A 27,393-nucleotide genomic window follows, 5' to 3' on the forward strand; every position below is an offset into this window, starting at 1 on the left:
TGCTCTGGTCATTTTGGCTCCCTGGCTGTGAAGATCCTCTCATCTCAAGTGAGGACATTCTCTGAGTGCTCCTCTGGTCCATGTCTCAAGTGTTATGGGAAGTGTTTTGAGGATATATCAGATATATCAGTTTAATGTTGCCATTTTGACGATTTGATTTGATTTTTTTATATGTGTCTATGTGTTTCTATGTGTTATGATCTTTTAGTTGTTTAGGTTTGGGAAAAGATCTCAGTTTGAGTTAAAACACTTTGATTTTTGTGTAAATGACATAAGCATGATGCCATCTTCATAGCTATCATGTGTATTCAACTGTATCAACTTTATTCTCATCTGTGTCTTAGCCAGAAAATGAATAAGCATATTCTTAAAATATCTGAATTGTGTATGTGGTGGTGTAGCAGCACCAGCAATCCAATCCATTCAGTCAACTTGCAGCATAAATTCAGTGTCAGATTCTAACACATTTAGCATGACAATAACTAGATCACAGATCCATTTCTTCTCACTCACTCTAATCTTGTACATCTCACATTTCCCACTTTCTGTTTGGTAATCATATTTGCTGCCACTGAATAAATGGCTAACACCCTGACAAACCTACCCTTTTAACAACTGCACAGCTGAAAAGGCCAGAAAGTCGTTATAGCACATTGAACTGTTTCTTCATCACTGAGCAGCAGATAGGAAGAATAAAGAACCTTTCTATCTTTCTCTAGTGAGCTGTATGACCTCGCATGCGTTCTGATTCATCGTGAGATTAAAAGGAGGCAATAGAGTTCATGGTCCACAACTTAAAGATGCATGCCCCTAAGGAGGTATATTCTCCTGTTTCTCCCTAATGGAAAAGGCATTGTCCATGAAATTTCCCCTGACAGCTGACTCCCTCAAAGCCAGCAGAAGATCTACCCTACACTGTAGGGTTAATCGATGGGGCTGGAGGATGGTAGACAGAATACAGATGAGAGATAGATGTGCACAAGAGGAAAGACACATCCTCAGAAAAAGTCAAACTCCCTCTCCACATTATTCTTTCAGTGCTTTTAAGAATTTTGATTTTTGCTACATACTTTTTTTTTCCAGGCGCCTGCCACACTGTGCTTAAGCTCCAGCAAATGGAGAACTCTCCTTTTATAAAGCCAAAAACAAAAAAATGCCATGGGCGCTTAGTAGCTGGGCACCAGCATTTTTTTGGCCCAAGCCTGGCAGCCACAGGTCACAGTGCCAGTTAAACACATTTCCTGTAGCACAGTTCTAGAGGAGGGCATGATCTTTAAAAATCTGCTGGACCTATTTTATATACACACACAATGGTAGATTTATCTAATTATAAAAGACAAAATTAATTGCTTAATAGTGCCTCTCTAAGACATAAATTTAATTTTCTTTCTGATGTTCCACTTGAATTTTTGAACTCAGACCAGCCTCACAGTCTTTCAGCCAGAGAACAATTATCAACCAATACCAGTGCTGCAGTATCAAAAGATTTTACAGTCTATGCTGCTGATGTAAGAAGGCTATAAAGCCTGTAACTTCCAACTGCTAAGAAATCTGGTCTTCACAATATACCTGTTCCAAATGTGAATCAACAAAGGCCCTTTTATGGCTACTGGGAGCCTGAGAGATAGAAGGGCTGTCAGTGTGTCTCTTTTATCCGATTGGTTAATATAAGTGTGTCCCTGTGGTAAATAGCACTGCTGTCTTGCCAGAGACAAATGCTCTGACTCAAACACAATAGCAATAGTAAAATTCCCCACTTTATCTCCATCTTCTCACTGAAGCCCATGGCTGCTATCGCACCCTGTGTGGCTTAACAAGGGCCGAAGCAACGGCCTCGTATGAGCGCAGTGCCTCAGCATCCTCCCCCCTCATACCTCTGCGTCCCCCTGCGACAAATATACCCACTTCTAATTCCACCAGCATGTATCTACTGGGAGCAATGCAGGCAAACATTCTCCCAAAAAGAAACCATCAGCCAGAGTCCATAAATGTTCCCCGGCTCTCAGCTGTGTGAATTGCTGCAGGCTGCTGCCTGTGTTTGGCCTTGCTGGGCTCCCAGAACAGCTCTGTTTTATACTGTACGTGTGTTATTTGAACTGCAGTCTCTTTGTGCGGTCATTATGACCACACTTTTCTTTTTGCCTTGTACTCTCTTGAGCCCAATGTTCATATGTAGATAAAGCTCAATATTATTCAGTGCTCTAGTTTTACAATTCAGAAAGAAATTTCTGCTGGAAACTTATTTCATCTAGTTTAATCGGTCTTATTAGCATAAAGCAATGGAAATGTCATCATTGTACTTATGACAGATGGAAATTCTACTGATTGCAGAAGTTTATATTGCTTATGAGATTAAGGTAACTTGTGCCATGTTACCAAAATCAAAACAATCTCCTGATTCATCTTATAATATAATATTATAATTGTAATAATATAATTTTGGTTTCTGAATGTTCAGTTACTGAGCACTCCATATGATTCACATAACACCACTGCAGAAGTTCTCATGAGCTTGCTACAAAAGATGAAAAATATATTCCAAAATGAACAATATACTGTAGACTTGCTAGACACTAATTCATATTACTTTATTCTTAGAGAAAGTGGGGGGAAAAAATAAATTCAGTTTCAAAATTGGATAGGTTTATTTGATGATTTGAGAGTGGCATAATAACTAAAGAATGTATCTTTTTAGTCTCCAAATACCTCCGTTCTACCTCCTTTTTAGGAAGTTTTTAAAAAAAATCCTCAGCAAGCACTCAGTTGAAACACAATTATTTCCTTTGTTTATGAGCACGCTCACATGGGAACATAAAAAGAAACAAACAGAATAATGATCCTCCTCAAGCTGAGATTCCACTCTTTGAGCAGCACCTGCCCAGGTTGAACACAGCCTCTGGTGCAAATTTAAAAAAACACCAACACATAGACTGCATTTGTAGTATTCACTGTGGTAACATAACAGATTTAAAAACTAATGGAAGAAGCAAGGAAGCAACCAACCAACCAACCAACCTGCAATTGGGGTAACAGTGGCGCAGTGGGATAGCAGGGTTGTCCAATAACCGGAAGGTTGGTGGTTCAATCCCAACTCCTCCCTAGTCACTGTTGTGTGTTCTTGGGCAAGACACTTCACCCTAGCCTGTGGCGCGCCTTGCTAGTCATTGTATGACACTGCTTGTGCAGCAGCCGTAATTAATCTAAAATAAAAAATAAAAAAAATAAAAATAAAATAAAATGACACTAAGAGCAAAAGGGACTATAGTAGTGAAAGTAAAGTGGCTAACATATTTAATCATAAACATATATAAATATACACACACATACATCAAAGGTCATGATGTACAGGCCAGTGCTTTTCATTCTGTTCATTCTTTTCATTCTGTAATTAATTTAAGTAATTGCTTGTGGTTTCTTGATCAAAGCAGTGACAGGTTTGGAGACATAAAAGGAGGAGACAGCATGACATGTTAAGAGGACATCCTCTTCTGCCGGCAGTAATGTGTTCCTCCACCATGCCTAATGTGCCACTCAGCAGCAAAGACCCTCAAACATGTCTGAAGAGCAGCCACAACACATCTCATCTCATTGCCTTTCAGCCAAACTGAATGGACCTGAAGGCAAACAGACATTCACATTGTTTCTAATGAGGCATTCATGACTTGTGTTGATGCATGTGTTGAAACATGAATTGACAAATGTTTTTCTATAACACTCTCCCTTAAAACCTTCAAGAGAATGTAATGTGGATTGTCCTCTGAGAGGGTCTGCCTTGCAGCAGATACAGGGCCTGCCACCTTATCGCTCTCCCTTCTTGCATATCAGTCCAATATCGGGTTTGAATTCTCTGTCTGGGATTGTGTCACTACCAGATAGAACTCTAAATAATTCACCAGCCACTATCCATGCCCATTGCCTGTAAACTCTCTCACAGAAGAAGGTGGTTACCACAGACACAAGCAGGCTTCCCTGCTGTTTGAGGGGTGCAGCCATGTTGGGCTGTCGGTGTCTGTTTTTACAGATTCAAAGCGCATATTATGGACAAGGGAGCTTTACCGACCTTCCTCTCTGTGTGCGTTTTGTATGTGACTTATCGTGCTCAATTTAACGCAAGCCTGCTGCCAATTTCGCTGAAATGTTGGTAGCAAAATCAGTCGGCACTCTCCATGAATATTCGCACACAGCGAGGTGCCTTGTTTAAAGGGAGCGTTTTCGAAAAACAATCCAATCACACAAGATTGTGAAACTACAGCTGTTTGAGGAATATAAAGAAACACTGGCTGATTTTATTCTTGTTTTTCTGTCTAGCTGTTGTGCAGTCACAGTAGTAGTTTATCAAAGACTCAGTGTGCATATGAGCTGATGCACATTTCCTAGAAGTTGCACATTACCATAATTGTGGGACTCCAATCTTGCTTGAATTGTCTTTGTCAACAGCATAATAAGGCAATGCTGTTCATGAATATCATCCTTTTCCTTAACAAAACATCTATAGCAACAACAGCATTCATTTTTTTTTTTTATTTATTTATTTTAGATACTGTATTAATCCCAGAGGGAAATTCGTTACGGCTGCTGCACAAGCAGTGTCATACAATGACTAGCAAGGCGCGCCACAGGCTAGGGTGAAGTGTCTTGCCCAAGAACACTTGGGCAAGACTTTTTTGCATATGTGCATATGTTGCATATGTTCAGTCACACACAGCCCTTAGTTAAGGCAAGGGAAAGCACTGTGGTCTCAATTTGACACAGAAAAGGCACACCTAAACATTAAGTAAGATTTATTGATCTATGTATCCAAATTAAAGCACCTACTAAAGTTGTCAGACAAACTCTTAAAGAGAAAAAACAGCAGCAGTCCAGTGTTTAAGGGCACTCATTTGGTTGTAAGACTAAGGAAAATGTCCTGGCAGTGACAGGACCATGGTGCAGAACAGTGTGCCTTGTAATATTGTGAAAGGATGTGTTTTGACCTTAACTCAACAATAATATTATTTTCCCCTATTCCCTATTAATTTGTTTCTTAATGACATATTGAGGCATTTAAACACTAGTACTCAGGCCTTCCTGTTAAACAGCTTAAATCCATCAGCCATTGCATGCACACACACACATACATAACTTTACATAATCACAGAGAGAGCGATCGATTGATTCACCCCTCCCCCCTTAACAGCAGCTGCATGTATACCCTGTGGCATCGGAGAGTGGGTTAATGAAAACACACACTATTCTGACCGCAACACACAAGAAGCTGTATAACTCAAAACCATGTGCAGGTATAGATTTTACACTAGATCAAACTTCACACATCCACCATTATACAGCAGCTCTGTGTCGAGGATAAAGGGAACAAACTGTTATTTTAAGTCTGGCCCACTCTAAATAGTGGAAGGCAGTACGATGACTGCAGCAGGCAGAGCTGATATGAATTCCCTGCGTGCTCTGCAAAGAAAAGATGGAAAAGGTCAGAGCCTGCATTCATCTTTTCAGCACAGTTTTTGCTCACAGCATCACCTTTTCCTGCTTTTATTCCTCTGCGTTCTTGGCCTTTTTCCCGTCTCTCTGGGGTAAATAAATGGAATTCTGCCACGCAGCGCAGCTCAGCACAGCACTGATGACATTTTGTCATCCGCCGCTGTCTGCTGGTTTCACTCACAGTGAACCACAGTCACTCATTACAAACACACACCCACTGACAACACTGTTTTCTCCAGAGCAATTAAAATCATGTTTATTTAAACGTCTGCACGGGATCCAAATAAACAATACTACATTCATAAACCATAGGAACTGCAAGCTGAGGTTGGAGGGAGGTTCTATTAGTTTATCTGTGCAAACACCATTTCTAATGCACAAAAGAGAGGTTAGTAATTCACCAAACAAGCCATTATTATGGCAAGGTCTCATTTCCTCAAGTGATAGCTGCTCCCTGATTCATCATCTTATCTTTGCCTGATCCTCTCCACTGCTTCACCCACTCAGGATTATGACAGCACTGCATGGGCTGTTGAGAGGATCATTTCTCCCACTCACTCTTCTGCTTTATCTACAATATCGGTAGCAGCAGCTGGATAGTAGTCCATTTGAAGAAAACTAAGACACCAGCCATCACCTGCAGCAATGTGTGCAGTAAACGGATCATCATCAATAACACATTTACTCTGTGAGTCTATAAATTACTTGCAGCACAGCTGAAGAGATTAGGTTTTTTCTTTAGGGGTGCCAAGTTAAAGTGTATACCTTTTATGGCTTTTGGAAATAACAAACATCCTAATTAAAACATGGTTCAGTTTTCACACAATGGAATTTAATTAGCTAACAATCCTTTGTTTTCCATAATATTACTAAATTGGACGAGCTGATCTCCTGACCCCACATAAACGTGTATATATTATGCTTCTAATGAAAATTGGCTGGCTGTGTGAAATGTTTTGATGATAAACCATACATACCATACATGTATTACATACCATGTAATACAGATACATATCTTTGTGTTTACCACTAAATTGATTTAAAAAAATTCTAATCATGGGTAAATACTTAAAAAAATCTGTCTTTACATTACATTACTAACATTTAAATAAGTGATGGATAACTTGTAACAGTATTAAGAAACTGTGGAAATTGACAGAAGCTGTACTGATGGATAGTCAGATATGTGGTTTGTGTTTACACTGGAGACAATAAGGGAGTGTGTGTGAGGGTGTGTGTTCTCTAGAGTCAGCAGGGCAGATGGTTTTTGTGAGGAGGGTGTGCTGGGCACAGCAGCTGCTCTCTCCATTCTTCTCAACCTCACACCCACCCACACACACACACACACACACACATAAACACACACAGCACTTCTGAAAAGTACACCGGGATCACCTGATGGAACTAGACACTGATCCCTTCCATTATTCATCAGCTGATTGATAGCAGCTACATGAGCAACCTAATATGCTGTAAATTCCCAACACAGCGCTCTCCTGGCAACGGCCACTCTCTCCCTCTCTCACTGTCTGTCTGGGAGTTGTTCTGTGATTTTTGTACTCACCTCACTATCACAGCTGCAGTTTGTCATACATAAAGCTCCTTGCAGATGATGTGACATCATTCTTAAATTATGAGGAAAAAGCCTCAGCAAAGAGTAGAGTGAGTAAAGGAATAAAAATGAAGCATTTTTACCGCACCCCCCACCTCACCCTCACCCGTCCTTGTCTCATGCTCTCCCCCCTCTTTTTCTGTCTCCCTTCCCTCCCCTTCACCTCTCCTCTGAGGAAGAACTTCAAAGCACCTCTGAAGTCAGTGGGATGGAGGAAGGGGATCCCTAGGGGACAGTGCCACACATAAACACACACACACACATACGAACAGCACACACAGAGATGGCTAACAAGCAGTCAAACAGTGCCCTTTGAGCAGTAACTGTGTGACAGCTTCAAACGGGCTCGGCTCAAAAAGAGCGCAGCCCTTTCTCATGACTGTATTGACTATAATGCAGTTTCATGCGCCTGTCACACACCTCTCCTGCATGCACACGCACACGCTGTTATGCACATGCCCATAATCTCCATGTCTGATAGGGAATACTGTCTGGGCAAAACAATGCACAGTTTTTCAGGCCAATGTTTCATTTAAGTAATAATACATCAGAGAAAAGAACGAATAAATCATTAACGCATTTAACAATTATCATTGTGAAAAAGGACAAAGTTCATTAAAGAAATAGCCCGAAAAATCTGGGTTGCATTATTCAGATTTTAGTCCTTGATGCAAATTTTATCTTATGGTTTTCTGCTTCTTGATGAGGATGAATCTGGGGCTAAGCTGCCTTTGATCAGGAGATGAAGCAGCCACTCTCTTGATCTTCCAAGTTGCTTAAATGCTTTTCACAGCAGGAGGCTGACCTCAAACCTAAAGTTACATTACAGACTGACAGCTTTCAAATCCTAACTATAATAAGAAAAACTTAATCACTTCTGAATGTCAAGTGTGATTTCGAGAGGATGTGAGGGGAGGAAGGGCTTTGAAAAATATGTACTGGAGGCTAATCTTAGCTTCACTATCACCATACAAGAGATTCACAGTCTGATTTGGTTATCAAGATGAGTCATAACCTACAGTTACACAAGCCCACTCTAATATTTGTTGTGGATGCAGTGTGAGTTTCCACAATGGAACAAAAATAAAGCAGTTCCCCATAGAGAGTTGTACTGGAAATATACAAAACAAACTGCACATGATGATACATGTGCTTTACCGCAACACTGTGAGAAACAGGATAAAACATCAAAAGCAAAAACTCCTTCAGAGAGTGTGTGTACCTGTTGTGTGTGTGTGTGTTTGTGTGTGTGCTCAAAGCAAAGGGATTAAAAATGAATGCACTTTAACATGGGAAGAGTGGCGGGCTATTTTGTCAGCTTGAACACCGTGACACAGGCCCTGCTGTGAAGCTGAAGAGTGGGTGGGGGATTTGCTTACGGGGATAATTCATCTCAGGTAACCTTAATGGAAGAGAGGAAGAAGCTGCATTCTGTATTCAGCAACAACACACCACAACAGGACCGCAGACAGTGTAAAGTGTACTGGGTATCGATCTGTTTCAGATCAGCCCTTATAGCTGCTGCTTATAATTCTTCAGGTACAAGACAGTTCATGAACTAGACTTTGACTTTCAAATCAAGTATTTATGTGTGTGGGATTTTCAGCCTTTAAAATGAAATATGTTCCAATTCAGTGCAAAACTCTCTTGATCAATTACATTAAGGCCTAAGGCTAACTTGGTGTGTGTGTGTGTGTGTGTGTGTGTGTGTGTGTGTGTGCCATTTTTAGTAACAGGTTTCTTGGATCATGCCTAGGCGAGCACCAACAAATTCATTAACTGTGACACATGGAGTTGGGCGCTGCCTAACCGGGGTTTTCACCCTGAAATTTGTTCAGTCAGTGACCAAAATTGACTGAAAAGCACCTAACCATGCAGTGAAGGCAAACCACACCTACCTGAAGAGAAAAATAATGTTTACATGCAGGAATCAAACTTTATCTCCTAGGTGAGTCCTACCTAACAGAGTTCACCTCCACCTTCCTTCCTTTCAACCCCCCCCCCCCCCAAGGCAAAAAGGTTTGCCCATGGACCAGCTGGTATGCAGGCTAACAATAAAACAATAAGACTTGTTCCAACGGAAGAGCCTTTCTTGTGAAACTAATTTTTTAGTGTTCTTTCTAAGCAAGTAAAGACAGTGGTAACTCATTAGTTTACAGTCCTTCTGTGTAAAAATGTGTTCCAAAGTTTATCCTACATTAATCTGAGGCTTCAGCAGTCTGAGTTAAATAAATCAACTGGGTTATTATCCCTCCATCGCAGCTCAGCAATAAAATACTGTCTGGGGAAACACAAAGAGAGATCACACTTTGGAAAATATCCACTAACTGCAGAGACAAAAATGATATGCTGGTTTTCTGTGTTAAACCTCCTCCTCCCAGTCTAAATCATGCATTCTTTGCGCCTTATGTCATGAAAGCCAGGACTGTTATGCATAGTTTTATTACTTTATTATTATATTTATTATATTATTATTTCTTGTCAGCTGGGGTTGATGGCACGCATTCAATGTATTACTACTGAGGCACACTTCTGTTCACACATCTGTGGGACATCATTTACAGCAAGTCTATCTTAGCTGTCATTCGTTTGCACCCTGCGACTAATGACAAACAGAGAGTGCTAAAAAAAATAGAGCGAAGGGTCAGAAAGGTTCTGCAGGAAGAACCAGTATGGTGTCATTTTATTCAACAGATTTAAGCCTCATAATGTCTCAGCTATCTCAGCCCCATTACCTGCAGATGCATTCAAAATTAACCAAATATATAATCCATCAAAAGATCCTTATAACACAACACCTTCAGCTACACTGATTTGTTTATGAGACAGGAGCACAGATGGACAAGCCTTTTAAATAAAACATGGAGTATTACCACCTGCAGTGATACCATGCAGCCCCTCACCGGCCAGCTTAAGTACAGTTTCAAGGAGAATCACAAAGTAATGTCTCAGGCTGATCCTCGTCATTCTTTAGAACCCAAATCTATTTAGCATGTCATTCTTCGAATAAGCAGAGACACTCCGTGCTCTAACATTGCAGCAATTTGTATGTTTTTTTTTAAGCACATCATCACACCACATCACGAGACGATGTCTGGCTATTTCTATAACACAAAGCAAATACCAAACAACATTTTTTTGCCTGATAAAAAACTACCCTTCCATCTCTCCTCTTCTGCCCCCCATTCAACAGCCCCAGTGTCTGACCCGACCCCACTCCCCCCCACCCTACCCCCTCCCACCCTCGAGGTTTCGCCCTTCAGGAGAGCTGAAGAGGAAGGAATTAGGACAGGAGGAGGAGCAGTGTGTGTCTGCCAGCAGGATGAGAGGAGAGGAGAGCGAGGGGAGGCACGCACTGACAGTGGCTGCATGTGGAGAGAAGGGACAGCCAGGAGAAGATGCTGCAGAGAGGTGGTGGTGGTGGGGTGAGGGTGGGTATCACTGCTCATCCAGGAACAATGCGAATGTAGAGCAGGCAGGAGACAGATGCTTTGTGGAGAAGGGAAGGCTGGGAGACAGACGGAAGGGGAAGATAGAGCGCCAGTGACTGACATTTCTCTCACACCTCTATGAGCAGCCACATCCTAATACAAGCTAATCCCTCTATCAGCCTCTTACCTCACCTGCTCCTATCTCGCAGACAGCAGCACTGTGACAAAATGGAAGACTGCTCTCATAGATACACTCAGTATTTTTGGTTGGGCCTAGCCAGCACAGAGGTGCTCGAGCCTCATGCCGCTGAGTATCAGGTCAGCACTGTCACTGTCCTGTCACTCACACAGCTCCTGCTGACTTTTCCCTTTCAGCCGAGCAGCATGTCACGAACTGAGCGCTGATTACTGATTCAGTGGGTGTTCATAAGGACCAGGCCGAGCAGTCATTCGCTATGTGGACACAGATTGCTGAGGGATTTGTGAATTTTGCCACACAGCTACATATCATAATGTAATTTGCTGTAGCATGATGGATTGTGAGTATCTATCACTAGTTAGAGCTGCAGTTCCCTCTATTCTTCAATTATATGGGTTTCTGTGTGTGTGTGTTGACAGACAACACAGAAAAATGTCCAACACATTTTCCAAAAGCACAAAGGGACATCACGCAAAATCTTTTGTTTACAATGCTGAAAAACAGAAAAAGCAGCAAGTCCTCACACTGGGGAACCTGGAGACATCGAATGCTTTTAACTCAGACAAATAACACATTACAGTTACAGAAATGTTGCTTATTTTCTCTCAGTCAAATAATGCACTAATAATTTTAGCTCCAGAATCAACATTTTATGCCACAATATGATGGTACAGTAAGTCCAAATCGGGGTTAATTGTGCATTATGCATATTACCTCTATAATATGAAAATCTATTTAAAAACAATATCATATTTTTCTAAGAGTAAATTTGAAATAATATATTGGAAATGCAAAAATGCTGCATGTTATTATTTTCACATTATAAATGTGATCACATAAAGGGTATTATTTTAAAAATAAAAAAAACCCCACTAAACTCTGTTAGATCTGGTTAAAAACTGAAAAACTAACAATAAATATGTACATATATGTACCAAAAACCTCACTTGAAGAAGAGTTACACACAAAATAAAACCAGGTCAGCCCTGCTTTAATTATAAATAGAACATACACAATGTATAATGTGGCCAGATCTTAAAGGATCTATTATAAAAGGTCTATTTACGGTAATATGATAGAGCCCCTTTGCTTGCTTGACTAAACTGTGCAGTGACTTTTACAATATATTAACACTACAGAGCAGCCAGAAGTGAAAACCCTTCGCATACAAACGTCCATTCAACATTCGGCATCTTTTAGACAATGCTCATTCCTACGACATAAACACAAAGCTAGATATAAACTCACATTAGCATTTCAACGCTGGCTCATTCCGCACAATAACACGGTGTGCACACTGAGCAGGGGCGGTGTAACCACTCAATACGCCCTTCAATTCACAAAAATGGTGACGGAGATATTAAATGTCCCGCAGGCAGGACAGAGGGAATTAAGAAAAAACACAGCAGCTGGTCACAATGTGGCCAACAACGGATATCGACGAGTTATAAAACACCACCATCTGCAAAGCGAAGAGAGGCTACCCAGCTTAAACACGGTCTCTCAGAGGGCTTATATTACTAAAGTGTGCCTTTGTCTCCAACAAACTAAGATAGAATTGCATTCATGTAGCTCAAACAGAACAAGAAGCTAACGTAAACACCGCCTCAACACGGTCATACAGTATTTATGAACCAGGAAGGGAAGGGGAGCGTGTTTTTCTTCAGGGATGCCCGTTATTATCCACCAACTTGATCCTATTTGTCCTTCTTGGAAAACTTACCTTTTTCTGCAGCCTTCTGTCTCGTCGGTGTCCGCGTTTCTGGCGGATATCGCCGGCTATCTTTCAGTATTTGGTGTATCTGGGACTCGGGTCGGAGCTGGTGCTGATGTTGAGCCGTGTCTTCAGTCCCTCCTCTTCAGCGTTAGCTAGCCCGCTGCCTCCGCTCGGCTGGTGGTGCTGAAGTGGACAGCGCACCGAGGAGCTCTGGGAACAAAAACCCCCACTCTGCGACTCTTCGACCCCGCCCGGCAGCGCAGCGACCTCTGTCGGACTGGAGGAGCATCTGCAGCACAGAGTGACACGGGAGTCAAACGCATTGGGAGAGAGACACCTACAGGAGCGACTCCCCAATATTCACGTATGAAACGGCTTTGTAAGACAAAGCGGAGCAGTTCAGTTCATGATACACTCAAACACACAGTGGAAAATAATAATTTAGAATGTTGCAGGGTGTTATCCTTATTATTTATGAACAGAACTGAGCCAATGCCATTGTAGTTACATTTTCATATGTCTTTTAAAAAGCCATGTGTGCATATCAGTTGACTCATATATATAAAATATATATATTCATGATTTAGAATTAAACTGCACATCTGAAAGATGTAAATATAGTTTTCCTTTCTTTTGCCTTACTAGGGAGCATGTGGGCTTTTTTTGTGTAGGGCTCATTATAGTGTAAAACTGTAATAATGTAATAATCAATAATACATGCGGCAATTTAGATTACCTTAATAATGTAAATACATATTTATATAAAATCCAGGAACTTGCATTTTCTTGCCATTATCTGATTTCAGGTTGACCCATTAAAAACACTTAAAGCTTAAAAATTAGGGTATATTGTATGCTGTAAGCATTGATCAAATATAGTGTAGTTCTTTAGAGTATTAAAAGTACTGGAATACATTCTTAGCAGCTGTTTTTTATTGGAAATATGATTATGTATTAATAAGAGTCTTATAGTCTTTTTTTAAATCATCCCATTCTTCTGACTCTGAGGTCTCCTGTGCCTGGTAATGGCTTTTTCCACTGAGTCTGTTCTTCAAAAGGTCACATGGGGTGTATGTTACTGCCGAGCGGGCTGTAAGGAGTGGTCCAGGGCAGCAGTGGGGTCGCCCTGGGTAACAGCAAGTGTGGCCTGCTCCGGTAGGAGGCTGGGGTCGGTCAGGATGGCCGTGGTGGTACTCAGGAGGCGGAGTGAACTCAGCACCACTGAGGGAACAATGACAGATGAGGGTTACAGCTAATATGACTGCACACACATGTGGATAAAGATCTGCTTCGCAGCTGTAATGGACTCACTGGGTCTGAGGGCAGGCAGGGAGCAGTGCTGGTCCAGCCAGGACAGAGTGGATCGACACAGGTCTTCCACACTAGCAGTGGACACCATTCCATTGTAGGACTCAAACAGCGGCTCAATGATGATACTGAACTGACAACAAGTTGAGGAAAAATTCATTCCTTTCATAAAAGTTTAGAGGAAACACCCCTAAGGTGTTTTTGTGCAACATAAAAAGACAATAAAGTAGTTATCTTAAACTTATATTGCCTGCCAGATAAGGCTCACAGTAACTGATACTATTTTATCTGGCTGATTACTCAAATGATCAAATAATAGTTTGATGTGTCCCATAAGGATACGATCCAGAACTTCCAGTTTTGCAGAGTCTGGGCCCGGACGTACTCTCTGAACTTCCGCCTCATGTGGTCAAAGCGCTGTCGAGTGATGGGAACACCAGTGGCTGGAAGCTGTTGCTGGCAGGCACTGCATGAAGAGACGTGCTGAGTCAGCAAAGCAGGATGTTGCATTTTAATGTGAGCAGGAAAAGGAAGGAGAGATACACTGTGTTTCCAGTCTGTCTGAAATCATTATTCATTCTAATATGCAAACAGTTGTGTTAAGGGGCACAAACCAAAATCCTAAATAGTAAATTTTTAAATTCATCCTCTGGTACAAAGGTCTCACTTAATGGCGACGTTCAGGAGCTGGATCTCCTCTCTGAGTCTCTGGGCCTCCTCGTGCAGCTGGGCTCTCTCCTGCTGCATCTTTCCGATGTACTCGGCGGTCTTCTGTAGCGTGGTGGCTTTGCTGATCTGCGCCAGCAGAAAGCAGGATTACCACACATCATTCATTTTCATTATTCCTAATGATGTGCTGGCTCCTCGGTTACATTTACATGTCACATACTGTCATTTTCTAGTCAAAATCTGCAGCCACACAAATTGCTCTTTGATGCTCTCCGCCTCCACCCTTCAGCACATGATGCTGTAACACATTTGCACGTCTTTTCACAGTACCTTTATGCTTGGCTGAGAGCTGAGTGTTGTCACGAGGTTATGTAAAGTGTCAAATCCCAGTTTGATGTTGAAACGCCTCTTCTGCTCTGCTGAGATGTGAGTTATCCTCCTGGTCTCTGTTTGCTAGAGAGACAGCACAGCTCAGAAATATGTAATGCACTCACATTCTCTCGCAGTTAGCAATTACACTACAATGTTTTATTACTTATGTAGCACTCTTTGTAAGATTTGAACATGCACATGTAATGGAGTTTTTCCTACCTTACTTGACTCCATCTTTCCATGTCCTGAGAAGCCGGAGTGTGGGGACTCGGGGTTGGAGGCTTTGTCTAAAGGATTTGGTGGTGATGTCTGTCCTGGATGTGCTGGAAAATTAACTATAAGAAACAAAACTTTTTTATTTTTTTTATTTTTTTGCAAGATTTGCAATTGATCAGAATATAAAACCTGAAATTGGTCCATGTGCTGTTCAATGATGCAAAGGTTACAAACCAAAGCTCTGTGGAACTTGTCATGAATGGTTCATCAGACTGAACATATACTGAATGGATAAGACTGCTGATGTATTCAGTTACTGGTTTGTGTTGCCTTACTACCTTTTAATAAATGTAGTCATTTTTTCGTTCCATGTTGTGTACCTCAGATTAATGATTCATTAAAAAATCATTAACTCAAGAGTTCAAGTAGCAAGATTTCATTTTAAAAAGTGCTGATTTGTTTATAAATTAAACTCATTCATGTGCTCCAAAATTGATTTAAGCACTTAATCAACTCATGTTGTTGCACAATAAACGTCCATATTTAAAAGTCTGCAGCTGCCCTGCACGCTATGTTTCACTGGAGCTGTGAGGTCCTACCCGATAAGCTGCTCCTGTCTGTGCCGTACAGCTGGACGGGTGAGAGTTTCTCGGTCTTAGGAATGAGGAGGGTTGGGCTGGTGTGCGCCGAGCCGTGGGTGAGCAGAGCAGACACCGCCGAGCCTCTGGAGGTGCTGGCGTGAGGCCCGCTGTGGCCCAGGGTGGCGCTCTGGCTGTGCAGAGGTGTCAGCATCGGTATCCCTGCAGGCCAAGCAGCTCCATGCTGCAGCTGCGATGAGGGCCCACCACCATGAGTGCTGCTGCTGCTTGTCTACAGAACAACATATAATGTCCAGTGAGACATGTCACACAAGTTACAGACAGAACAGTACTAACAGACACCTACACTGTTTATGTAACCCTAGTGTACATATATTTTATTATGCTCTTTTTTATTTATGCTCTACAGAAGCCACTGTCAGTAGTGTCAGTGTTGTAATGTATAGAAGTTGGCTAGAAGCTACCAAGTGATGTAATTGTAGAGAGGTATTATGAAAGTTTAAACCTGCTGCTGAACCAGCACACCAAAAATATGTATATTTAATTACATATTTTAACAGGTAATTTAATCCAAAATTAAAACATTCTACAAGATTTTCTATAATATTCAAAGAAAATGTGTATTCTTCATAGGAGTTCATCTGGATTCTCAAAGAAACTGGCTACTTTAGTTCCCCAAAAACTCAAGCTAGGGTGACTCATCAAACTACTGCTCAAAGACAACAAAGTCCACCTATCACCAGATGAACAGTATGTTTCACCCGTTTGTAGTTTAAGAGGTGCAGAAATTTGGTAAAGACATGAACACTAATGATACTTCAGGACAGGCTCACCGAGGAGCTGGGAGATGATGACCTCTGACCTTTGCCCGTCACTACAGCAGTATCAAACCCAAGTGACGGCTTTCCTGCGAGGACAGAACCCAAGAGTTTACAGACAGAAACAACACACCATTTCTTTTCCCGTCATCACATGCATAACAACTGACTCACGTTCATGAGCACTGGAGGAGAGCAGTTTAGCCAGGCAGCTAGTAGATGTTGGGGCCATGGCTGGGGGTCCAGATGGCACAGCTGAGGGACCAACTGTCCTTGCTCCTCCTGTCTTCTGCTTGTGTTTTCCTCTGACCCCCGTAATAGCCACCTGCTCTGGGACTGAGAAGCGGTGGGCTGCCGTGACAGGGGGCTGTGCTGTGTGAACCGGGTCCGACACAGCAGCTGGGTAACTGAGAGAGTGGCAGGGAGTCTGGGAGTATGTGTCCCCCACATGAGAGTAGCCATGAGCCTGGGTTGCAGAAGCCTGAGCACCAGTGGAGGCGGTGTGAGTGATGACAGTGGAGGTCACGCTGGTCGTTGTGTAGTACTTGTGGCATGGCAGTGGGTACAAAAAAGGAATGCTGGCAGAGGCTGGCTGCTCACTACTGCTGGTAAAGCATATAGCAGCAGGTGCATCGTGATATGACTGATGTCCATATGATGAGGGTCCTGATATGATGCTGGACGTGTGGTATTCACCACAATCCTGGCTCGACCTGGTCTGGTCTGGCCTTGTACTGGATGTGGAGGGCTGGGGCAAATTGTCAGATGTCAGGTTGTCCTGGTAAAGAAATGTTCACTCTGTTTTAATTATTAAACTGTAGCAATGCTAGTTGCAAATAAAAGGTTCCTGTGGCTGTACACTGAAATAAACATCAGCAGGAGCTGTTAGCAGCAGCAGTACCTGAGCCAGCTGGGTATCGATAAGTAGCTGAGGAGCTGTTACCACAGGGGAGGGGACTGGTGCAAATGCCGTGCTGGATGAACTCTCAAAATAGCCACAGTCAGCAAAACCAGTCTGCTCAGCGGGCTGGCCCCGGTAGTTCATAAAGATATCTGAGAAAAGAACAGACAGAAAGAGCTCTGACACAGCTGGAAGGAGAATCTGATCCGAAAATGGCACCAAACTTTCTATAATAACATGCAGTGGTCACTCAAGGTGTTTGTTTGTGCCAGGTCACATGTTTTTGAAGTCACAGCAGCAGCTGACTGTGGTGAGCTGCCATCTCTGATTAAAAGTTACACACATCTGATGTCATGAAGGAGAGAACAGCTTTAAATAATTGTTTTTTTTTTTTACAACCTAACTTCTGTCATTAGCACATTCGGTATCTATCACAACACATACCAGAACGTCTGTGGTTTCATCTCAGTAAGAAGACACTTGCTGTATTTCCATTAAAGATGAAGACAGTGCATGTATTAATCTCCTGGCTGCGTCCAACTGACAAACACTCTCTGCATCTCGTGACCACAACAGCGGCAGACAGCTGACCCCTCAGGAGCGTGCCAGTGCGGCGAGAACAAACACTGGCACACGCGCACATAGCAGTGGGCAGCAGGTTGCCTGTCAGTTACAAAGGCTAACTTGTAGCCACAGGCCTACTGACTGCTTCACTAAAGGTAAAACAAAGCCCATTAATCCATTTCAATTAACAAATTATTAATGGTGAATCATTATCTCATTATAAATCCAAACAACACAATCTCTGAACCATCTCCTGCAGGACTCTTATTATCAGTCTACCATCTCACAGCTGATCACTGCGTTTATTTTCTCCTGTCAGTGGTGGAAAATACATCCTCTTCCACTTCCTCTTTCTCCCAATCTAAGCTCAACCCAGTCTTTGACCACACTTTAACCTCAGAGGGCCAAATAATATACTGCAGACACAGCACATTAACAAAGGAGTGTCGCCCACATCTACACATGTAGAGACAATAACATGACAGAAATTGTATTATACTTCATTAAGAAATGTAATCTTAAATTCTGATTTACCTCTGATTTTATTTGGATTAAAGTCAAAGTAAATACCTATAGAGTATAAAGACTCTCAGTCTCAAATGTTATAGCTGCTATGCTAGTTTTTGGACTGTACACCACTGTTATTGAATGAATGCATGAATATCTGCTGCTACCTGTGAAGATCCGATTGGCAGACTGACAAACAAACAGAGAGACAGACAGACAGACAGGTGAAGTCTACCTGGTATATCCATGAAATCCTCCAGGTTGGGCTGCAGCAGAGTCAGACCCGGCTGAATAATGTCAGCGTTGCTGGTGTATGCTGTGGATGAAGAGAACATGACGGAGTGAAGAGTCAGGGGAGAAATGACTGTGGTTTTCAGACGGGGCATCTTTCATCATAGTGATTTCCTTATTTGTGGGGTGGGTTCCATGGGCTGATATGCTGAGCCATGTGAGGCAGTTGATAACAGTTTTAAATCTCCCAACATTAGGCTACAGCTTAGCATTTAGCTCTAACAATGGCAGCCTGACATCTCAGGTATACACTTAAATAAAAACTAGTATATCCAATACATTATACATGCTATTTAGTACTCTAAACAACATTATGCAAGAAAAACAAAATAACATATTTTCTATCCTGACTCTAGCTTTGACCCTGTCCATCATGTTTGATAATTAGAGAGCTGGTGTGGTGTGTCCACGGTGTGGACTACTCACTGTTGTGCCGGTCACCATCCCAGGGACAGGGTTTCTGCGTCATGGTGAAAAGGGTGTCAGAGATGTCAGACAGGAGGCAGTCCAGGTCAAACATGTGGGCCTCCACCGGGGCAGCCTCAGGCTCCTGGTAGATCTGATTGGACGGTTTGTCCAGCTTGGACTGGCAGATCTGACCCTGAAGAACATCAACCATAAGTGAAGAAACACCCAGCCAATCCCTGATCTATCCATTAGAGGGCTCTCTAGGAGAGATTCAGAGAGCCTGCAATGGGGAGCATTGATGGCATGCACTTCAAGAGAGCAGAGTCCAGTATTAAAACAAGTAATGATAACCAAAAAACAGTCCCATCTGTGGCACTAAGGAAGTATTTTAAATAAATGTATCAGCAAAAGAACACTTCATTTACACAAAAACAATATTACACACACGGCGCTCTCCCTATCTGCTCCATCATCACATCCAGGCAGCCAGAAACATGTCTTCTTGAAACCCAGTAAAAAAAAAAAAAAACTCACAGAAAACGAAGCTCCAGACCTGGCCTGTTCCCTCGGTATCAGATGCTGTGCTTCACCCTCCTGTGCCTTTACACTACACTTCTGAGCCTGAGGCCGCATTTATAGGGAAGCCCAGATTGAGCCGGAAACTGTTTTGATTACGTCTGAGCATGCGACATCCCCTCTTAGAATATAAGTGTGTACAAGCAGAAATGAGGTAAGATTGTTGTGTACATATATGCATGTGAGTGTGTAGAGCATGATGAAAAAGCACTTCTGACACATTGTTCAAAAACACTAGACCCTTACAGGCTATCATTATGTTGGCTTTGTTCATTTCTTTATTTTGATGTCTCACCATTTCAATAAGAGTGCCAGCCTTTTGTCCCTGACCTAATTCTGGGAGTCACACACACACGTGCATGCAAACAGGAGGACCTGAGGCCCCTGCCAGCACAAACTGCTGTTGCTTAGATGAGGAGGAAAAAAAAAACAAATTCATATGAGCACCTCAAAATTCAGCACTTCCGATCAGAAATGTATTAATTTAAAATGGGTTTTCTTCTGCTAGGTGGCACGTTGCACTACTTTTTCTTTTAATGAGGTGTGACGGGATTATCAGAGATTGATTGATCCACATTTTCATGGCCACTATAGCAATTATTGAGAAACACACAGAAATAATCATTTGACTTCTCACTCATGCTGGTGTATGGATAGAGTATGTGTGTATAGTGTGAATACCAGCAGCTTTGTGAGGCTATTTTTACAATTGTAAGCAGCATGGAGATGGAAGATATTGGATTTTTGCTGACATGCCAAATCTTGTTGAACTCATTTCAAATTTTTCTGCACATTTTGTTTTCCAGCGAACATTGTGCTTTTCCTTTGTTTCCTTTGTTTAATTAAATACCGGTATATGGAAAATGCTAACAATTTAGTTTAGTCTAGTGCTAATGCTAGTATGTACTCCACCACAAATACAGCAGGTGCTTTAGCATAAACCAAACATATCACCACATTTTTCAGTTTGTTTTCTAGTCAGCTTGAAAACAATGCATCAAACAGTTGCACAATATAACAACTGCCAGCATCATTATGGGGCTAAATAAAAGTCAGCCAATCAGTGATGGCACTAAGAGTGATCCTTTGGGATGAATCTATTGATTCACCATGAATATCTGAACCACAAATTTATGTTAATCTGTCCTTTTTGACTCTGTAACATAAATGTAAACATCACGTTTTGATTCTTTTCTATTTTTATGATTGGATCAAAGTCTGAGTAGACGACTGGCTCCCGTTCATAATGGATTTGTGCAACAACCTTTTGAAACGTGATGCCTGGCGAGTGTGACTGACACCATTTTATCTGCACATATAAAATGTTATGATTATGCGGCTGAGGGTAAAAATAAATAACCAATTACATTTCAGACACTGAAGAAGTATATGACAAACACTGCTGTCACAAAAATAGCCCTTGTGACTTAATGAAGTATTTTTCCAGTGACTGGCTGCGAGGTGTTATGAGAAAGCCGAAATAACACGGCAAAAACCTGGTTTAGTGACCTTTGACCTGTTCAGATACCTGCTGATATGCACCTTCTCATGTGCCACACGGGGCATCGTGACAGCAGGTCATATACATATATAGAGCTATGGTTGGAGTGTTCTTAAATGAGACCTCAGAAAAAATATAGGCTTCCAGCGCCGCAGTAAATCTACGATGTATTAAAAATAGACAGGTGATGATGATCAAGGAGAAAAAGGGGATAGTGGGACGGCTGTGACTGGTGAGGGCACATGTCACATTCTCATGTGAATGCTCTCATGAATGAGGTGCTTCCCCAGCGCCCTCCAACCCCCCCCCCCCCCCCCCCCCCCCTCTCTGCTACCTCTCCTCTTTTGTTTCTGCCACACTTGGCGTCACTGTCAAACTCGCTGCTCCCTCTGCAGCTCAGCCTTTAACAAAGCACCGCTGGAAGTAGGTCAGATTTGATTAAATGACATTAAATTTTGCAGCTATTTCACTTGAATAAAGATAAAAAGCAGAAAGTGTGTTAGAGGTATTCAATTTGAGTCAATTGCCTACAAATGTCAGGCTGTGACGCATGGCACAAGCTTGTTTTGCCCATTTCTTCTTCTCTCTCTTCCTCTGTGGTTAACCAGGGAAGCCAAATCTATTCTAAAATGAGCTGCTCAGAGGCCGTTGATGATCATATGTTGACTTAAACTGCATTTAAATGCAAACAAAGCAGATCACCAACACACACAATGCAGTCTGCCTCAATCAGCCAATATTTATCAATGTTACAATAATATGAAAGCAACATTTGTTTTTAAATACCTCATGTAGCATTGATAAAATGTCATCCTTCTTTTTCTGAAGCTGCAAAAGAAAAGAAAAGTATGCTTCAAATGCACAATCACACTAGCAGAAGGTACATTTATTTCTATGTTGCCAACACATCAGAATTAGCAGAGGTTAGCATGAATATACTGTACGAGCCAAAAGCATCCAGCAGAGTGCTGCGGTGATGACATTGACATTTTTATGGCCAACCCGAAAGTTCACTCAAAGGTTCAAAGGTTCACTCATCAAAAAAACAACTGCAATATTTACATTCATTTTATATTAGGTTAAGTTATGCTGTGACTGAAGCGCACCATGGTCACATGACAACATGACATTCAATGTACAACTGTAAAACCCATAAGCATAACTTCAGGCATATTATCTTATGATGCATTGATACATCTATTGGTTTTGGGGACAGAGGAAAGTACAGAATAATTGTACTCACACCCTTGGATGTATAAAGTGAATCATGATCAAGTAAAAGAAAGGAAAAAAAAGATTATTACTTAGAACACTGACTAAGCAGTCATCAGACCTGCAGAACACAGATGTCTTCATAGTGCACACACAGCATCTCCATTTCAATAACTGCTAGACTGGTATATTTAACTCTACATATTATTTTTTATTTGATTGAAAATCAATCCATTTTTACTTTGACGTTAAATATTCTTTTGTAAAATTCTATCTAAAATACCAAATTAAATATAGACTATTACACTCAACAAAAATATAAACGCAACACTTTTGTTTTTGCTCCCATGTTTCATGAGATGGACTTGAAGATCTAAACTTCATTCCAGATACACAATATTACCATTCCTCTCAAACATTGTTCACAAATCTGTCTAAATGTGTGATAGTGAGCACTTCTGCTTTGCTGAGATAATCCATCCCACCTCACAGGTGTGCCACATCAAGATGCTGATCTGACATCATGATTAGTGCACAGGTGTACCTCAAACTGCCCACAATAAAAGGCCACCCTGAAATGTGCATTTTGTTTCTGCTTTATTGGCGGTCTGGGGACTCAGAACCAGTCAGTATCTGGTGTGACCACCATTTGCCTCATGCAGTGCAACACATCTTCTTCGCATAGAGTTTATCAGATTGTCTATTGTGGCCTGTGGAATGTTGGTCCACTCCTCTTCAATGGCTGTGCGAAGTTGCTGGATATTAGTGGGAACTGGTGCACGCTGTCGTATACGCCGGTCAAGCACATCCCAAACATGTTCAATGGGTGACATGTCTGGTGAGTATGCTGGCCATGCAAGAACTGGGACATTTTCAGCTTCCAAGAATTGTGTACAGATCCTTGCAACATGGGGCCGTGCATTATCTTGCTGAAACATGAGGTGATGTTCATGGATGTATGGCACAACAATGGGCCTCAGGATCTCATCACGGTATCTCTGTGCATTCAAAATGCCATCAATAAAATGCACCTGTGTTCTTCGTCCATAACAGATGCCTGCCCATACCATGACCCCACCACCACCATGGGCCACTCGATCCACAACATTGACATCAGCAAAGCGCTCACCCACACAACGCCACACACGCTGTCTGCCATCTGCCCTGAACAATGTAAACCGAGATTCATCCGTGAAGAGAACACCTCTCCAACGTGCTAGACGCCATCGAATGTGAGCATTTGCCCACTCAAGTCTGTTACGGCGACGATCTGGAGTCAGGTTAAGACCCCGATGAGGACGACGAGCATGCAGTTGAGCTTCCCTGAGACGGTTTCTGACAGTTTGTGCAGAAATTGTTTGGTTATGCAAACCAATTGTTTCAGCAGCTGTCTGAGTGGCTGGTCTCAGACGATCTCGGAGGTGAACCTGCTGGATGTGGAGGTCCTGGGCTGGTGTGGTTACTCGTGGTCTGCGGTTGTGAGGCCGGTTGGATGTACTGCCATATTCTCTGAAACGCCTTTGGAGACGGCTTATGGTGGAGAAATGAACATTCAATGCACGAGCAACAGATCTGGTTGACATTCCTGCTGTCAGCATGCCAATTGCACGCTCCCTCAATGCTTGTGGCATCTGTGGCATTTTGCTGTGAGACAAAACTGCACATTTCAGGGTGGCCTTTTATTGTGGGCAGTTTGAGGTACACCTGTGCACTAATCATGATGTCAGATCAGCATCTTGATGTGGCACACCTGTGAGGTGGGATGGATTATCTCAGCAAAGCAGAAGTGCTCACTATCACACATTTAGACAGATTTGTGAACAATGTTTGAGAGGAATGGTAATATTGTGTATCTGGAATGAAGTTTAGATCTTCAAGTCCATCTCATGAAACATGGGAGCAAAAACAAAAGTGTTGCGTTTATATTTTTGTTGAGTGTATATTGGGGGAAAAAAACATGTTATTGGCACTGTAAATGTCACAGCCCCATGTTTATTGAGTTACTTCAGTGTGAAATCAAGGGTGAGAGCAGCAGGCGTAAACAGACTGAATATGAGTGCTCACCCTCTTCTTGTAGTAAATCCTCCACTTGTGATACTCCTTGATCACCACCTCAATCCTTCGCTTCCAGTAGCTGCCCTCTAGTATAATGGCCTGTTGACATGACACCAGAGAAGGGCTAAGACACATGTCCACATGGATCAGACTGCAGTGCGGAAGGTTTTATTCTCACTCACCTCAGGCTTCCGATGTGCATCAGCCTCCGAGCCTTCCAGCGGGGTGACGAACCCACACACTGGGTTCTTCCTCCTTTCCACATCTGAACACAGCAGACACAACGAGCAAATCAGCACAAGTACAGCTGCATGACAAACATCTGCTCTGATGGCTTCATGTATTTAATAAGGGAATGTGAATTCTCTCAATTATTTGTTTATTCTTTTGTCTTTACATTCTTCCGGCAGCAGAACAGTGGACGACTCACACTGAATGAACCAAGCCCTCCAGATGGCATTGTTCAGACGGATCTTATCTCTCCAGAGCAACCGCAGGCCCTTAAAGGACTTCCATTTGGGAGAGACTATCTTACCACTGTAAGAGACAAAAATAAATTAATTAATAAAACTGTGGCCCTGCTCTAAAAATACATAATGAAAGAGAAATAGGAGGGACAGGCATGCAGAAATGACTGAAGACTGAAGAACCATGGAGGAAAAGAGCAAAGAGAGTGCTGCTTTCTGTTGGGAAAGTCCTAATTTTCACTAATAGTACCCAAACAAACCAGGCTGTGCTTTTTCCCCCCATGTCTGTCTGTTAGCTGAGTGCTGAACAGAGGGCTCCTAATGTGAAGTGCTCAGAGAGTTGCTAGGAAGCTGAGGGAATAATGTTCAACATGCCTTTAATGGAGGGACACAGCTGCATGTTACACACTCCCCAAAAGCAGAGTCAGCACATTAGAGAGGAACCTATTAACACCAGACTGGTTAATAATGAACACATGAATGTGCTCAATACATGACATATAAAGCAAAAAGGTCAATCATACTCAGGGTTTTGGATCATTTATATATATATATAAAAAAATAAGATACAAATTGGAACACTGTGTCAGCCAGAACAAAGGCCACAGCAATGGTATGGAATTATAATGCAGCTTTGTGTGTTCAGCTGTCTTTGTCTTAAAATAAATGTGACAGTAAGCATTTCAGGACATTCTCTGCTTTCTGTGAGTTACGCTGTAATCTCTTCAGCCCTGCCAACTAGAATCAAAGTCCAGTCTTCAGTCAAGATTTTCCTTGCAGTTGCGCAAGAGACATACAAAACATCCACACACAGCCCTGACTATCACTTTAAAGAGGGAAAGCAGCAGGAAAACAGGTTTTTACACAGACTTACAGGCATACAGGGAGTGGACTGTGTATGGTTTAGAAACCTTAATCTACATGTATTATTTGAACTATTACTTTTTATGTGCACTATATCATTGTATATCAGGTCATAACAAGGCACCACAGTGAAGTGCAGATGATGCTATAAATAACAATAAGGTTATACATTTGGAAATAAGGGGTGTTTACTCATTTCTACCAGTGGCAGCTCTGCACGTTTATGAAAACAACTGAAGAGTGAATTCTGTGTCCCCTGTCAGACTACTGGGACCCACCTGTAGGCCAGGGACATGCACTCAAACAGGCGGGTCAGAGTGGGGTCGATGCTCAGGCTGCCGGAGCTGAACGGGCCGTACCGGTACGTTTGGCACCAGGTCCTGTTCACCGTGTCAAAGTCGTATGTGTGCGAGCCGCCGCTCCTTCTCCTGCGCGCGGCGGAGTCGCTGTGGGGCGACGACACCATGAAGTGTCCACTGTGGATGACCTGCGCGTGAGGGAAAGAGCAGGTGGCCGGTCCGGTCCCGATCACCCGGACGGTTTCTCCCTCAGAGTCGGACTCTGAGAAGTCCTGTAGCTGGCTCTGTCCGGCCGGACAGTGTCTCCCCTTGTTCGCCATGCTGCGCCTTTCATGCGGCAGTGTCAGACGGTGAACTTTCTCCTCAGCTGACTCCCCCTTCCTCCCCTTCCTCCCCCTCCGCCTCTCTTCTTCTGATTGTCCAGTACGCCTTCAAGGAAGCGCAGCTTGACGGCAGCAGTGCGGAGCCTCATCCGTCTCCCTCTGCACCGGCGTGCGTGCAGACCGTTGAGTAACAGCAGGCTGTCATTAGGTCAGCTTCCTGCAGAGGTAAAGTCCTTTAAGGGAAACCTGCCAGAGCTAATTATTAATAGATCAAACCTACCAAACACTAAAACTATGATTATGATCATGATCAGAGGGACTGCCTGAATGACAACAATTCCATGCTGTGAAGTAGGCTTAAAGTTTGGATCTCAATGACATTGACTGCTGCACTCCTCACTTGAAGTTTCACCACCACTCCCCTCGTGGTAACACAATCTTTTCCAAGTAACAGCCAATAAAGCTAATTGATTGAATTAGCCTACAAAAGAAGACAGTGAAGTCAGAGACATGGAAACAAGTGCTGTGAAGTGTTCAAACTAAACTCTTTGTCCACATTTTATGAAATGTACATTCTCCCTTTTGTCCAGCATAAAGGAAAAGAAACACACTGTTCAAATAATAAAGGGAACACTTAAAGAACACAATGTAACTCCAAGTCAGTCACACTTCTGTGATCCAGTTAGGATCAACACTGACTGTGAATCAGCTTCAGCTGCTGTTGTGCAAATGGAACAGACAACAGGTGGAAATGAGAGGCAGTGATCAGGACAAGCCCTATAAAGGAGAGGTTGTGCAGGTGCTGACCACAGACCATTTCTCTGCTCTCATCCTTTCTGCCTGATGTTTGATCACTTTTGCATTTTGTCAGCGCTCTCACCCCTAGAGGTAGCATGAGGCGGTGTCTACAACCCACACAAGTGGCTCAGGTAGTGCAGCTCATCCAGGAAGGCACGTGAGTCTGGAGATGCTGTGGAGAACGTTCTGCTGCCTGCAACATCCTCCA

General features: G+C 42.5%; 2 protein-coding genes across 4 annotated transcripts in view; both read right to left on the reverse strand.

Moving 5' to 3' along the window:
- The window catches only part of srrm3 (serine/arginine repetitive matrix 3), a 63,854-nt gene extending 51,254 nt beyond the window's left edge, over nucleotides 1-12,600 (reverse strand). For both annotated transcript variants that reach the window (XR_003671734.1, XM_028421631.1), the window contains exon 1: nucleotides 12,444-12,600. The gene's annotated coding sequence lies outside the window, so the exon portion shown is untranslated. The remainder of the gene's footprint in view (nucleotides 1-12,443) is intronic.
- Nucleotides 12,601-13,364: 764 nt separating this feature from the next.
- Nucleotides 13,365-26,624, reverse strand: mlxipl (MLX interacting protein like). Of its 2 annotated transcripts, none has more exons than XM_028421297.1 (17): nucleotides 26,044-26,624; nucleotides 24,832-24,971; nucleotides 24,617-24,699; nucleotides 24,444-24,533; nucleotides 21,954-21,995; nucleotides 19,109-19,283; nucleotides 18,627-18,707; nucleotides 17,321-17,472; nucleotides 16,594-17,197; nucleotides 16,435-16,508; nucleotides 15,602-15,872; nucleotides 15,006-15,121; nucleotides 14,745-14,867; nucleotides 14,413-14,540; nucleotides 14,088-14,211; nucleotides 13,749-13,878; nucleotides 13,365-13,658 (listed from the first exon to the last, which is right to left on the reverse strand). In XM_028421297.1, exons 1-17 carry the CDS (start codon nucleotides 26,382-26,384, stop codon nucleotides 13,513-13,515), a joined length of 2,820 nt encoding a protein of 939 aa, XP_028277098.1. In that variant the 5' UTR covers nucleotides 26,385-26,624; the 3' UTR covers nucleotides 13,365-13,512. The 2 variants fall into 2 exon arrangements, with proteins under 2 accessions (XP_028277098.1, XP_028277099.1); XM_028421298.1 differs by having other exon boundaries at nucleotides 24,865-24,971; nucleotides 26,044-26,622.
- Nucleotides 26,625-27,393: the final 769 nt, after the last annotated feature.

Source organism: Parambassis ranga, chromosome 14, assembly GCF_900634625.1.
Source record: "Parambassis ranga chromosome 14, fParRan2.1, whole genome shotgun sequence".
NCBI lineage: Eukaryota > Metazoa > Chordata > Actinopteri > Ambassidae > Parambassis > Parambassis ranga.